At 46.7% G+C, this 14970-nt stretch overlaps 1 protein-coding gene across 1 annotated transcript in view; it reads left to right on the forward strand.

Annotated features, from left to right (window-relative positions):
- The first annotated feature begins 403 nt into the window (after positions 1-403).
- TOP1 (DNA topoisomerase I) overlaps positions 404-14970 on the forward strand; it is a 41744-nt gene continuing 27177 nt past the window's right edge. Inside the window, exons 1-2 of the mRNA XM_056549726.1 lie at positions 404-622; positions 894-918. Of these exons, the coding sequence (XP_056405701.1) occupies positions 590-622; positions 894-918 (58 nt within the window). The 5' untranslated portion in view covers positions 404-589. The remainder of the gene's footprint in view (positions 623-893; positions 919-14970) is intronic.

Raw genomic sequence — 14970 nt, forward strand, 5'->3', positions numbered from 1 at the left:
GGGAGTTATAGTTGGTAGTATATGCTGGGAGTTGTAGTTGGTAGTATATGCTGGGAGTTGTAGTTGGTAGTATATGCTGGGAGTTGTAGTTTATAGTTTATGCTGGGAGTTGTAGTTGGTAGTATATGCTGGGAGTTGTAGTTGGTAGTATATGCTGGGAGTTGTAGTTGATAGCATATGCTGGGAGTTATAGTTTTAGGCGAAACCAATGCTCATTCTATGTAAACACAGAGCAAAGTCCACGATCCCGACCGGCCAGGACGCGGTCACTAAAGTAACAAGCAGTGACGTCACCAGCGCCCGAGAAGGAGGAGCCAGAGTGCGGAAGAGGCGTGGCCAATCCCGCTCCATCACTCCTCCCTTAGTCCTTTTAAATTCTCCGCGCCTGCGCAGTGCATCCAAATCGGGACTTAGTTGTTACACAATCGTCTCTGCCCACTCTCATTCGGCTGTTGCCTGTGCTGGCCGTGCCCGGCTTCTTCTCCTCTCTATACCGCGCACTCACCGCTCCGCAGCCTCCTTGCACCGCTAGCACCTGCATCCCCCTCCCCGTTCATTCCGTGCCCTCCCCCTCCTGTACTCGGTCACCATGAGCGGGGATACCAGTCAGAATGACTCCCAGGTAAGTGCCCCCAGCACATGGCCGGTCACCCCGGTATAGCGCCCCCTTGTGAAGTGTGATTCCCGGGAGTAGTTACACACTGGGGGCCCTATATTACTACTGTGGCCCATTCTGTGAACTTAGTTGGGGGGTCACACTGTACGGCTATAGCGCCCCCTAGAGTTACCCCCGCGCGGGGTATATAGCGCCCCCTACTGTTACCCTATTGGGGTACATAGCGCCCCCTGTTGTACTGATCACCCCCCTGATCTTTTCTTTTCTTCCCCCCCAGATTGACTCGAATTTTCGGGCGAACGGTGAGTACCGGGTGTGTGGGGTGGGTGCCCCCCTTATTTGCCCCCGTCCCCCCTTTATTTGCCCCGGTCCCCCTGGTTTGTCCCCGGTTGCCCCTCTCGTCTTTCCCCTCCTCCTCTCCTTCCTCCTAGAACAGGGCAGACATGGCGTCCAGAGACTAAGTCCCGTCTGCTCGCTCACCGGCTCCTTTGTTCACCTCCAGCCCCTCACATCTCGGCCATCCCGACCCCCAGCCCCCCGGGGAGGACACCATCGGCTTCAGCCCGATCCGATCTCCCCGATTGCCCCGTCCCCGGCCGCCCTGGAGCCGCTTTTGCCGGTGTTTTCCCCGGGTGAAAGTGAGTGATCAGTCGGTGGGGACTTAGTCTCTGCGCCATTTTCTTTTTCTGTGTTGGCTGTGCGGCCTGGGCTGCGGGCTGACATGGCGCGGCGACATTTATCTGTCCTCTATGTCTTCTACACGGGACGGAGGGGACTACAACCCCCAGCATGGCCTCACTACCGAGCCCTCTGTATGGAGGGAGACCGGGGCCCCTGTCTGAGGACTCGTAACCGGGATAGGGGCGCCATGACACCGGGAGTGCATAGGATGTATAGGAGAGGACTGCCTCACCCAGCTCTACCACAGCCCTGACAGGGATATATAGAGGACTGCCTCACCCAGCTCTACCACAGCCCTGACAGGGATACATGGAGGACTGCCTCACCCAGCTCTACCACAGCCCTGACAGGGATCTATAGGATATATAGAGGACTGCCTCACCCAGCTCTACCACAGCCCTGACAGGGATCTATAGGATATATAGAGGACTGCCTCACCCAGCTCTACCACAGCCCTGACAGGGATCTATAGGATATATAGAGGACTGCCTCACCCAGCTCTACCACAGCCCTGACAGGGATCTATAGGATATATAGAGGACTGCCTCACCCAGCTCTACCACAGCCCTGACGGGAGTCTATAGGATATATAGAGGACTGCCTCACCCAGCTCTACCATAGCCCTGACGGGAGTCTATAGGATATATAGAGGACTGCCTCACCCAGCTCTACCATAGCCCTGACGGGAGTCTATAGGATATATAGAGGACTGCCTCACTCAGCTCTACCACAGCCCTGACAGGAGTCTATAGGATATATAGAGGACTGCCTCGCCCAGCTCTACCACAGCCCTGACAGGAGTCTATAGGATATATAGAGGACTGCCTCACCCTGCTCTACCACAGCCCTGACGGGAGTCTATAGGATATATAGAGGACTGCCTCACCCAGCTCTACCACAGCCCTGACGGGAGTCTATAGGATATATAGAGGACTGCCTCACCCAGCTCTACCATAGCCCTGACGGGAGTCTATAGGATATATAGAGGACTGCCTCACCCAGCTCTACCATAGCCCTGACGGGAGTCTATAGGATATATAGAGGACTGCCTCACCCAGCTCTACCATAGCCCTGACGGGAGTCTATAGGATATATAGAGGACTGCCTCACTCAGCTCTACCACAGCCCTGACAGGAGTCTATAGGATATATAGAGGACTGCCTCGCCCAGCTCTACCACAGCCCTGACAGGAGTCTATAGGATGTATAGTAGAGAGGACTGCTTCACCCAGTTCTACCCCAGCCCTGACAGGGGCCTATAGCATGTATAGTAGAGGTATGACTACTTTACCCAGCTTTACCACACCCCTGACAGGAGTCTATAGGTTGTATAGTAGAGATTACTACTTTACCCAGCTTTACCTCAGCTCTGACAGGAGCCTATAGGTTGTAGAGTTCAGACACAATGACTCTTACCCAGCTCTACCACAGCCCTGACAGGATTCTGTAGCAGTATTTCCCAACCAGGGTGCATCCAGCTGTCTGGGCATGCTGGGAATTTTAGTTTTGCAACAGCTGGAGGTACCCTGGTTGGGAAACGCTGGTCTATAGGATGTATGGTAAAGATAACTCCTTCACCCAGCTTTACCACAGCCCTGACAGGAGTCTATAGGATATGTAGTGAAGTCACCATGATCCCTCGCCCTGCTCTACCATAGTCCTGACAGGAGTCTATAGTAGAGAGAAAATGTCTGCCTCACCCAGCTCTACCACAGTCCTGACAAGTTTTATAGAATGTACAGTAGTCACCATGATTCCTCACCCAGCTCTACCACAGTCCTGACAGGAGTCTATAGGATGTATAGCAAAGCGGTGACCTCCATAAAAATGTCTTTTACACTGTCCTGCCCAGCCGTAGTGCCTGTTCACCTCTATAGGATGTAATGCAGAGCTGCCTCCATAGTATTGTTATCCAGCTTTACTACACTTCTGATGGGCACATCACTAATACAATAGCCACAGCTCTAACATAAATGGACGACATTTGGAAAAGCTGGGTGACAATAATTCACTTTTTTTTGTAGAATTTAAAATGGGAGAGCTGTGGTGTCAGCAGTAGCTGTCATCCAGCTTTCTCAATATCCTGACACAATGTAGTCCATTCACCTACATGGGCTGTATAGAAAAGCTGTAGCTTTATTGGACTACTAGACTTTCAGGAGTTTGGAAAAGTTGGACTACTGACATAAAAGCTACTTTAGCGCCCCCCTGCTCTCCTTAGACATCCTATGGAAATAATTAGCAATCACACAGCCTTTCCAAACCTCTGACAGGCAATGTAGTCGATTTACTGCTGTATGCATAATGGCAGAGCTGTAGTAGTAGCAGCTATATCAGACTACATTGCCTTTCAGGGGTATGGGAAAGCTGGGCAACAACCAACCACCACAGACATCTTTTACAACATATAACTTATGGAAGTGAATACAGTACATTATACAATCACCCAGCTTTTCCAAACGTATAAAAAAAAATTGAGCTGAGCGAAGTTACATTAATTCGATTCGTCACGAACCTCGCGGCTCGGCACCGCCGAGCCGCGAGGTTCGAAACGAATCGAATTACTGTAACTTCGCTCATCTCTGTCTTTTATAGGTTTGGAAAAGCTGGGTGATGGTTAACTCCCATAGGTTGTATAATGTGAGATCTGTGGCTGTTTTAGTAGCTGCTATATTGTCACCCAACTTTCCTAATATCTGGGAAAGTAGTGTAATATAAACAAGCTGTGGGTGCATAGTGGAAGAGCTGTGCCTGCTCTGTATATCGTTGCTTTTCAGGAGTGTGGAAAAGCTGAAAGCTGCTACTACAGCACCCATTACTTTACTAGACATCTTATGGAAATTATTACCCAACCTTTCCAAGTTCCTGACAGGCAGTGTAGTCTATTCCCTACACAAACGTGTAAAGGGATAGCAGAGATTGCACTAGTAGCGATTATACCGGTTGTCACCCAGCTTTACTAACCTCCTGAATGACAGTGTAGTGTGATCGCTTGCATAGGATAAATCAGGATGTATATTAGGAAAGCTGTGTACCAGACTGGGTGACAACCAATATAACTGCGACCATGGCAGCTGCAGCTCTGTACATCGTCATCCTGTAAAAGTGAACAGTTGTCACCCAGCTTTCCCCACACTCCTGAAAGGCAATGCAGTCTGCTAACTTCCATAGGCTGTATAATTTATAGCTCTGTATCAAGTACCTTGCTTTTTAGGACACCGAGAGACAACTAGATGAAACTACCGTACAGTGGAAGTAAATAGTCGCCACCCAGCTTCCCTAAACACCTGAAAGGCAATGTAGCCTGGTACAGCCGAAGATCTCCCATTATACAGCCTATGGAAGTGAATAGACATCTCTTTCATACGTGGAATTATGCTGCCAACTATAATATCCCATCCTGGAAAAGCTGGGTGACACCATGTAAAGCCACTGCTTTCCCATTATACATCCTACAGCAGTGTAAAAATGTCCCCCAGCTTTCCCAAACTCCCGAAAGGTAGTCATCGGATATAGCTGTGACTCTTCTATATACTTAGGACACTATATATACCTGCATTGCCTTTCTGGAGTATGGGGAAAGCTGGGTGGCAACTGATATTACCATTACTATGGCAGCCGCAACTCTCACTGTATACATATGAAAGTAAATATAGACTGTTGCCTTTCAGGAGTTTAGCAAAGCTGGCTGACAACTATGTATATAACGAGAAAGCTGCTATTTTGGTTGTCCCCCAGCTTTTCCATACTCCTGAAAGGCATTGTAAGTCTATATAGTTTAGTAGGAGAAACCCACAACTATAGCCTATGGGGGAGATTTATCAAAACACCTGCCCAGAGGAAAAGTGGCCCAGTTGCCCATAGCAACCAATCAGCTCACTACTTTCATTTTTAACAAGGCCTCTGCAAAATGAAAGCAGCGATCTGATTGGTTGCTATGGGCAACTCAGCCACTTTTCCTCTGGATGGGTTTTGATAAATCTCCCCTTATGACTTAACTTTTCAGGAGTTGGGGAAAGCTGGGCGACATCTGTCCACTTCTGTGGGAAGTAGAACGGGAGAGCAGTGGCTTTGCCGGTTGTCACCCAGCTTTTCCAGGATCTAATTCCACGTGAGAAGATGGCGGCTAGATCTTCACGTGATCCTGACTGGCCGTGTTATTAGGGACTGTGTATCTAGATACAGTGATACGCGGTGTAGTCACCGCTGCCGGGGAATCCGATGGGTGTGGTGTATATAATAGCCTCCTATAATTAGTATATACTACACGCTCACTGTAAGGCGCTGTTCACACCTGCGTCATGGAATCTCGGCACAGGTGTCGGCAGAGAAGAGTTTTTACATCCAGCATCTTCAGTCTGCGTTAGTGGACTCCAAACGGTGGACCTCCAGCTGTTGCAAAACTACAACTCCCAGCATGCCCGGACAGCCAACGGCTGTCCGGGCATGCTGGGAGTTGTAGTTTTTGCAACAGCTGGAGCTTCCAGTTTGGAGCCCACAAATGTAGATAAACAGATGACGCACTATACCGTTTGTATTCATCACTTTAGACTTCAAAGGTTGCAGTTGCCGTCCAAGGACGAGGCGGCAAGCTGTGTATGACGCGGGCTCCTGACTCGAGCCTGCGCCATTCCGGCTGGGGCCCGACATTAACAGCAGACATGAGGCGATTGCCGCGGCCGGCTATTAACCCTTTAGATCTCCGCTGTCAAAGTTGACAGCAGCGTCTAAAGGGACATTTAAACCGTCCCTGACCCCATAACTTTTTTTGTTTGTTTTTCCTGCGTATGGGGCGGTATGAGGGCTCATTTTTTGCGCCGTGATCTGAAGTTTTTAGCGGTACCATTTTTGTGTTGATCAAACTTTTTGATCGCAATTTTTTTCATGATATAAAAAGTGACCAAAAATGCACTATTTTGGACTTTGGAATTTTTTTGCTGCGCACGCCATTGACCGTGCGGTTTAATTGATGAGAGATTTTTATAATTTGGACATTTCTGCACGTGGCGATACCACATATATTTATTTTTATTTGACTTTTTTTATTTTTTTTTTTTTTTTTAAATGGGGGGGGAAAGGGGGGTTATTCAAACTTATTAGGGAAGGGGTTAAATGATCACTTTATTTTTTATTTTTTTGCCGTGTTATAGCTCCTATAGGGACCTATAACACTGCACACACTGATCATTGTTATCCCATAGGGACCTATAACACTGCACACACTGATCTTTTACATTGATCAGTGGTTTCTCATAGGAAACCATTGATCAATGATTCTGCCGCTTGTCTGTTCATGTCTGGATCTCAGGCACTGAGCAGTCATTCGGCGATCGGACAGCATGGAGGCAGGTAGGGACCCTCCGGCTGTCCTTTAAGCTGTTGGGGATGCCGCGATTTCGCCTCGGCGATCCGGAACAGCTCCCTGAGCTAATCGGCAACGTTTTAGTTTCACTCTAGACGCGGCGATCAACTTTGAACGCCGCGTCTAAAGGGTTAATAGTGCACGGCGTCATGATCAGTGCTGCTATTAGCCACGGGTCCCGGCCGTTGTTAGAGGCCGGGCCCGACCCGCTATGACGCGGGGCCATGCCGTGGCCCCACGTTAGAGAACAGGAGCGGTCTCATGACGTACATGTACGTCATGGGTCCTGTAGGGGTTAAGTTTAAATCGAGCTTTTCCCAAATTCCATATAAAAAATATGTAACATAATAAAAATAAACGTGGCATCGCAGTGTGCGTAAAATGACCGAACCATAAAAATATATAGTTAATTAAACCGCGCCGTCAACGGCGTACGCGCAAAAAAATGGGGGAAGAGATTGCCAAGTTGCCTATAGCAACCATACGGTTTTTGACATTGCACAGTACTACAACCACCAATGGGCTGCCTCAATTATCCTTTATTTTTCCTGAGGAAATGAGTTTTCAGAAAGTCCCATTGACTCTAGTGAGTTTTTTACCTGCGGATTCAGCCCAAAGGAGGAACATGTTCAGTCTTCTGCCGGATACCGCAACGCCACTTCATCTGCGGAGATTACTCAGTCCGAACAGAGTGGTGGAAAAGACCGTTCAAGTCGAGACTTCTGCAGATCCCACCGGAAGATGGAACATGTGGAGGCTTCCAGCCGAATCCAGTTCTATAAAGCTTCCTCAATGTGAACTAAGCAGGAGAATTCTACTGAGATCAATTCAGATTTGCCTTTTGCAAATTGTGTAGTGTGAACTGGGCCTAAGGGTATGTTTACACTGTCTGCTGGAGATGTCAGAGATGAGCGAACTTATAGTAAATTCGATTCGTCACGAACTGCTCGGCAGTTGATTACTTATCCTGCGTAAATTAGTTCAGCTTTCAGGTGCTCCGGTGGGCTGGAAAAGGTGGATACAGTCCTAGGAGACTTTCCTATGAATGTATCCACCTTTTCCAGCCCACCAGAGCACCGGAAAGCTGAACTAATTTATGCAGGATAAGTCATCAACTGCCGAGCCGAGAAGTTCGTGACGAATCGAATTTACTGTAAGTTCGCTCATCTCTAATATCGATGTAACATGGTTGAACACACCATAAAATCTGCAGCAGATCATTTGTGTGACAATATCCTAATAGGGTTTTTAGGTTTAAAAAAAAAAGTACAAAAATAGTTCTCATTCAGCTTGACAACGTGGTGGAGGAAGAGATGCTGACAGGATCTTTAATATATTTCTACTAGGCGTGAAAAGTGGGAGCCCCACATTGTAACCTGCATTATGTGCCGCCATGTGCAACACGGGCAAAGAATATGCACACCATGGTGCCACAAGTGATGGCATTTATCTGGAGTATCACTTTAAGATGGCGGGGGTCCGACCTCTTGGACATCCACTTGTCTATGGAACATTGTGCATCGTTACTGTTCACCTGAATGGTGCCCCCAACAACGAAGTGATCAGGAGTGCTGAGGGGGATGGGTGGGAGGATTGGGATACTCAACCCAGGGTAAGGCCGGGTTCACACCACGTTTTTTTTTTCAATACAGTCCCCGTATACATTTTCAATGTGAAAACCGTACAGAACCGTATTGAAAACCGTATGCCAGAAGATCAGGTTGTGTCCGTTTTGCATGGTTCCCTCCGGCTTTCACCATACTTCTTAAGAAACTGATGCAACCGGACATCGTTTTTCAAACCATATGCAGATTAAAATTTGTACACATGTTTTGATACAGTTTAGTCCGGTTTCGAGGAATAATTTTTCATCCAAAAACCTGATACGGGAACTGTATTGCAAAAAACGGGGTGTGAACTCCAGCCCTAGGCTGCATTCACACTGCAATTGGAGCGTACGGCTGCCGGATCAGGCTGGGGGAGGGGAAAACCGTGCGCTCCTGTACCCCAGCCGGACCGGCGCCAAACTCCATTGACTTTAATGAGTCGACTGAAGTCAGTGATTCCGGTCGGCTCATTTTTGCCCGTATCCGGTCTTGTTACCGGACCTTGAACCGTAGTTTACTGCGGTTTTAGGTCTGGTCACAAAACCGGATATGGGCCAGAAATGAGCCGACCGGAGTCACTGTTTGACTCCGGATCGGCTCATTAAAGTCAATGGAGTTTGGAGCCGTTCTGGCTGGGGTATGGGAGCGCACGGTTTTCCCCTCCCCCAGCCGGATCCGGCAGCTGTACGCTCCAATTGCAGTGTGAATGCAGCCAAATGCTTATGCCTCTTTTATTTTCACGATCAGTGGTTAGGCTCTCACCTATCATAAAACGGTCTATCCTACAGTGACGCCCCTTTTTAGAATTCCAGTTTGGACCCTTTTAGGCTGGGTAGGCATCACTAATTGCTTAAGACTGTTTGGGTAATTTTTCCCAACTTACATGGAGACACAGCTGGAGGCACAGTTTGTCCTCTGACCCTATGCACTTTGCTAGTGACTACTTTTTGGCCCATTGAAGTTAATGGGGCAGTGCCGGTCCGGGCACATATAGGTCGGCATCCCATTTTGGCAGGATGCCAACATGCATGTCTGACGTGTCTGCACATCGCGGCGTGACCTCCTCTTATAGTCTTAAGTCAGCGCAGACAAGTGAGCAGTAAGGCCTCAAGTAGTTAATGACATATTAGCATATGGCCCTCGCCCCCACCTCCAAAGGTAGCTCTGAATTCAGGGCGCGATCTCCGTTCACACGTGTTTAGCTCTTTGATGCTATAGCAATCTGTCATGTGACGGATCCGTGCAAAGCCATCATTTGCCGCAAGGGACTGACCACTGTGCACGGATTATTCAGGAAGGTCCAAACTTTATTTTTAATAAAAAAATAAATATATATATATATATATATATATATATATATATATATATATATATATATATATATATATATATATATATAAAATTACACCGCAGCGCTGTGCGCAATAGTACATTTTTTTATTTTAATCAACTTTGGTTGTGAATTGGACGCCGGAATACCTTCCCCAGGCCCCGTTCTCGCCGCACCCCACCGCATATAACTGCGTATTGAAAGACGGAGCTTCACACGCCAGCCCAAGACCCAGTGTAATTCTATCACACTGAAGAGAACAGGCACTTCGTAAAGCTAATCTGGCGCCAAATTCATAATCTATTATTTAGAAAAATGATGCACTTTTTTTTTATACTTTTTTTTTATTTATTTTTTGTCTTTTTAGGGGAAAAGTGTACTAAAACAGAGGGACACAGATCATTGGAGTTATTAATAATTACATTTTTTCTTAGCCGTTGGCTGTCCGGGCATGCTGGGAGTTGTAGTTTTGCAACAGCTAAAATTGGGTTCACATCATGTTTTTGCCATACTGTTTTCAATCCGTTTTTCTAAAGAAAACCGTATGGCAAAAAAAAAGGATGGGGAAAAGTAAACCTTATGCGTTTTTAAACCGTATACGGTTTTTAAAAGTGCATACAGTTCCGTCCATTTTTATAAATAAAAAAAAACATGCGTTTTTGAAAATGTTGTCCATTTTTAATGGGAGGGGTCTTGGGTGGGGACCCTAGGATGCAAATGCGCATGTTCAAAGTAAAAACCGTATAGTTTCCCGTATGGAACCGTATACACGTGCGTTTCCCATTGACGTCCATGTTTTTAAAAAAAAAGTGTGCGGTTACAGTACGGTTTTTAAACCGGAGACAAAACCGTGGTCAACCACTGTTTTGAGTACGGAAGAAAACCTTATTGCAAGCGAACTGTACGCAACCGGGTGCATACGTTTTCAATAATGAAAACGTATACGGGAAACGTACTTGAAAAACATGGTGTGAACCCACCCTAATTGGGAAACACGGTCATAAAAAAAAAATAAAACACAAAGCCCTGCAGACACGTGACCTCCTCAGACAGTAATTGGCTGTCCGGGCTTGCTGGGAGTTGTGGTTTTGCAATAGCTGGAGACATACTAGGGAGAGAGTTATCAAAACCTTGTATAGAGGAAGTGTGGTGCAGTTGCCCATAGCAACCAGTTTGCTTTCAGTTTCAGATTAGTCCTTTTATACACGGAAACCAATCTGGTTGCTATGGGCAACTGCACCACTTCCTCTATACAGGTTGTGATAAATCTGCCCTATGTGAGACCACCTTTACTCCACGAAGTCCCTCATGTGTTCTGCCCATTCTTCAGCTCCATTACTGTCTGCTTTTGAGGATGTCGCGTCTCTGCAGGGCTTTATGACGGTATTTTTTATTTTAAATGGGGCTGTATATCCAATTTTTAGGATTTATAAATTGTAACCAGATCTATCCAAACCTGAAAATCGTGGCGTATGGCCAGTCAGTTCTTAATTATGATTGGGTAATAGGGCAGACCAGTCACTTATAGAATCTGTTCCATACGTGGGAAATTCAGAAATGTCTGTGTGGCGTTTCCTTATATACAAGAATTGGCTCAACTTTACCGTATGTGTTCATACAAGGTGTAATGCTAGTCACATTAGTCACAGTCCCTCTATGCTACAGACTGCATATACAGTGACACCCCCCCCCCCCCCCTCCGACGGCCCCGACATATGATAATTTCAACATACGATGCTTTTGTATGTCGGAGCCATTGCATAAACTGCTATCCGGCAGCGCAGACTGCTTCAAATGCCCCCGGATAGCCGTTTAAGGTGCCCCGTGTGGTCCAGTGACAATCACTTACATGTCCCCGGCGCTCGAGACCGTCCTCATCGGGATCCCCTGCATCGCTGTTGCTCTCAATCGTCGTCATCACGTCGCCGCGCACGCAGTCCCATCATCCAATAGGAGCGGCGTGCTTAGCGATGTGACGACGGCGATAAGGAACGACTATCCCGTGCAGCGGAGACGGTCTGGAGTGATGGGGACGCGGCGACAGCGATGGAAGGCGACATCCAGGTAGCAAGGACGGTCTGGAGCGACGGGGACAGGTGAGTATTCCTTCCTATATTTTAACATTGCACGGATCCCTCAACATACGATGGTTTCAACAAACAATGGTTCATTTGGAGCGGATTACCATTGTATGTTGAGGGATCGCTGTATAGGTCAGGCTGGACATTGAACCCATCTGCCTATCCCTCTGTAGGCTCCCTGGTGTGGCCATCAGTCCGGACTCTACAAGTCCTGGGGTATCCTGCACCCACACATTAGCAGCTTGTCCTATAAGGCTGCATACACACCATGTTTTTGCTATACAGTTCCCGTATGTGGTTTCAAGTTAAAAACCGTACGGAACCGTATAGAAAACCGTATGCATTGGCTTAACATGGTAAACCTTATGTCAAACGCATCATCCGGTTTAATCAGTTTTGCGTCTCATACGGTTTTGTCCAGTTTTTTTTACCCGTACCCAAAACCATAGTCTACCACGTTTTATGGTCCGGGTGAAAAACCATATTAAACTGTATACATTTTTTTTTTTTTTCTTTCTAACATAGGAGTCAATGGGAACCTTATGTGCGTACGGTTCCATCAGTTTTTCACCATACGGTTTTTGACTTTGCACAGTTTTTTGGAGTGAAAATTATAAAAACGTATATTAGGGATCGACCGATAATCGGTTTGGCGGCGGCCTCTGGTCCTGCAAAAGCCGCTGCAGTTCATTGATTTAAAGCGCCCACTTTAAATCAATGATCTGCAGTCGCTTATTCGGGGGGGGGGGGGGGTGGAGAAATAACCGATAACTTATACCGTAATATCTGTATAAGTAATCTGCTAACAGCCTGAAAGGTGACAGATTATCGGTACTTTTAAAAAAAAAAAACGATATCGATCCCTAATATAGATAGATATATGAACTTAAAGGATCGTAGAGAATAGATAAATGTGAAAGAGAGAGTGAATGTCGCACATTAAATGGCTGTCATAGATTATCCCCTTCACTGCCAAAAATATCCCACCGTTTTTGACAGATGATCGATGTTCACCTCACCTGTCGGTGTTTGTCACACATTGGCCAAAAAAAGAAAAAATGAAGAATAAACCAGCGCACTTTATTCAGCCATATGGTTTTGACCTAGACATAGTGTCTTTTCTTCCAGGTCAGTGTTTTCCCAACCAGGGTGCCTCCAGCTGTTGCAAAACTACAATGCCCAGCATGCCCGAACAGCCTTTGGCTGTCTGGGCATGCTGGGCGTTGTAGTTTTGCAACAGCTGGAGGCACCCTGGTTAGAAATCACTGTTCCAGGTAGATGTTTTCCCAGCCTCCCTGTTCATACATGTACAGTAGAGATTAGTGAATTTACAGTAAATTCGATTCATCACGAACTTCTCGGCTCGGCAGTTGATGACTTTATCCTGCTTAAATTAGTTCCAGCTTTCCGGTGCTCCAGTGGACTGGAAAAGGTGGATACAGTCCTAGGAGACTTTCCTAGGACTGTATTCACCTTTTCCAGCCCACCAGAGCACCTGAAAGCTGAACTAATTTATGCAGGATAAGACATCAACTGCCGAGCCGAGAAGTTCGTGACGAATCAAATTTACTGTAAGTTCGCTCATCTCGAATGTACAGCCCTCTGTTAATTCTTCCAATTTCCTAGAAGTCTTTGAAACTCGTACAGGAACGTCTTGGCCCTGATAACCAGGATACCCATGTGACACGTCTCTAGTTTGGCTATAAGCCATGATTTAATGCCTCCTGGGTGCCGGATAGTGAGGGAAACATCATTCTGGGAGCCATCAATCCAAATTCATCAACCCAAGTGACTACAGATTGTAGAAAAATAAAATGTTTACTATTTAACTTCTGTACTTGGTGAAACTTATTAATGAAAACAATTGGTGAAGACATTTAAATTTTTTTTTTTTCATTTAATTTTTTTTTAGCTTTTTTTTATATTTAAAAAAATACTTTAAAAAGGTGGGGGGGGGGTGATTCTTCCTTTTATTAGGAAAGGGGTTAATTCACATTTATTTTATATATTTTTTTTATTTTTTTTAGCCCATATAGGGGACTATTACATGCAATCTGTAGATTGCATACACTGATCAATACTATGCCATAGCACAGCATTGATCAGTGTTATCGGCACTCCTTTACTAATGCCTGTCATGGCTGGCAGCAGGAAGAGACGATTGGACGGCACAGAGCAGGGTAAAGGGACCTCTGGCCGTCCTCACAGCTGATCGGGACCATGCGATTTCACCGTGGTGATCCCGATCAGCATCCCTGAGCTGACCGGCAGTTAACGTCAGGACTTCTAGATGCCGCAATTAACTTTGATCGCGGCGTCTAAAAGGTTAATGTTGGACGTCTCCGCAATCGGTGATGATCGCCATTAGCAACAGATCCCGGCTATGAAGCACGTTGCATAGTTCTGCACCTCCGTGTGGGATACCTGCTGGCGGGGGTCCCACTGGCGAGTATATAAATAGGTATGGGGGGACATTTGAACGAGTATATGTCCAGTATCGGTCCTGATACCAGTATCTGTATTGGGACATCCCTAATTTGCACCATAGAAAAGCAGCCATGTGGCACCACAGTAAGAATGGATTATGTATGTTATTAGGGAGTATTCCCCAATTTTTGGCTGCTGGGAGGTGGAGTTTTGCCACAGGTTTGGGAACATTCTATGAACGTGCTCTTACCCCAGTATACTGCTCTGGTCTATACCTTGGAGGTGCTGGTCCTTTATGGAAACTCTCACCTGACGGGTAAAGTGCATGACAAGGATTATCTGGTTAAAATGGCGCATGTCCAAATGGCTTCTGTACAAGTTTGAGGGGAGGGTCCCACCTGCCATATTTAGCTGCTGCATATTTTCCTACCCATAGGAGTCAATGGGTAGCAAAAATACGCAGCTGATCTTGCTACTAGGGATCAAGCAATATTGATTTTTTTAGGGCCGATACTGATATGTTAACTTTAAGGCCGATGGCCAATAACTTATACCGATATTCCGGTATAAGTTATCGGCTATACCCCCCCTGGCCCCGCAGAAGCCGCCACCCGCTACTCTCCCCCTGCCTGTCCTGAGATCCTCCCTAGTCCAACCACCACCGCTGCCCCATTGCCTCCCCATCCCCGGTTTTATAATTACCTGTTCCTGGGGTCCGAGCTACTTCTGGCTCCGGCGGTGTCCTGAGATGTCACTGTGCGCAATGATGTCGCGTTGAGGACGTCACTCATCATTGAGCTGCGCAGCCCATAGCAATAGCGCAGGACGCCGCAGGAGCCAGAAGTAGTGCGGACCCCAGGAACAGGT

This window comes from Hyla sarda, chromosome 13, assembly GCF_029499605.1.
Source record: "Hyla sarda isolate aHylSar1 chromosome 13, aHylSar1.hap1, whole genome shotgun sequence".
Classification (NCBI taxonomy): domain Eukaryota; kingdom Metazoa; phylum Chordata; class Amphibia; order Anura; family Hylidae; genus Hyla; species Hyla sarda.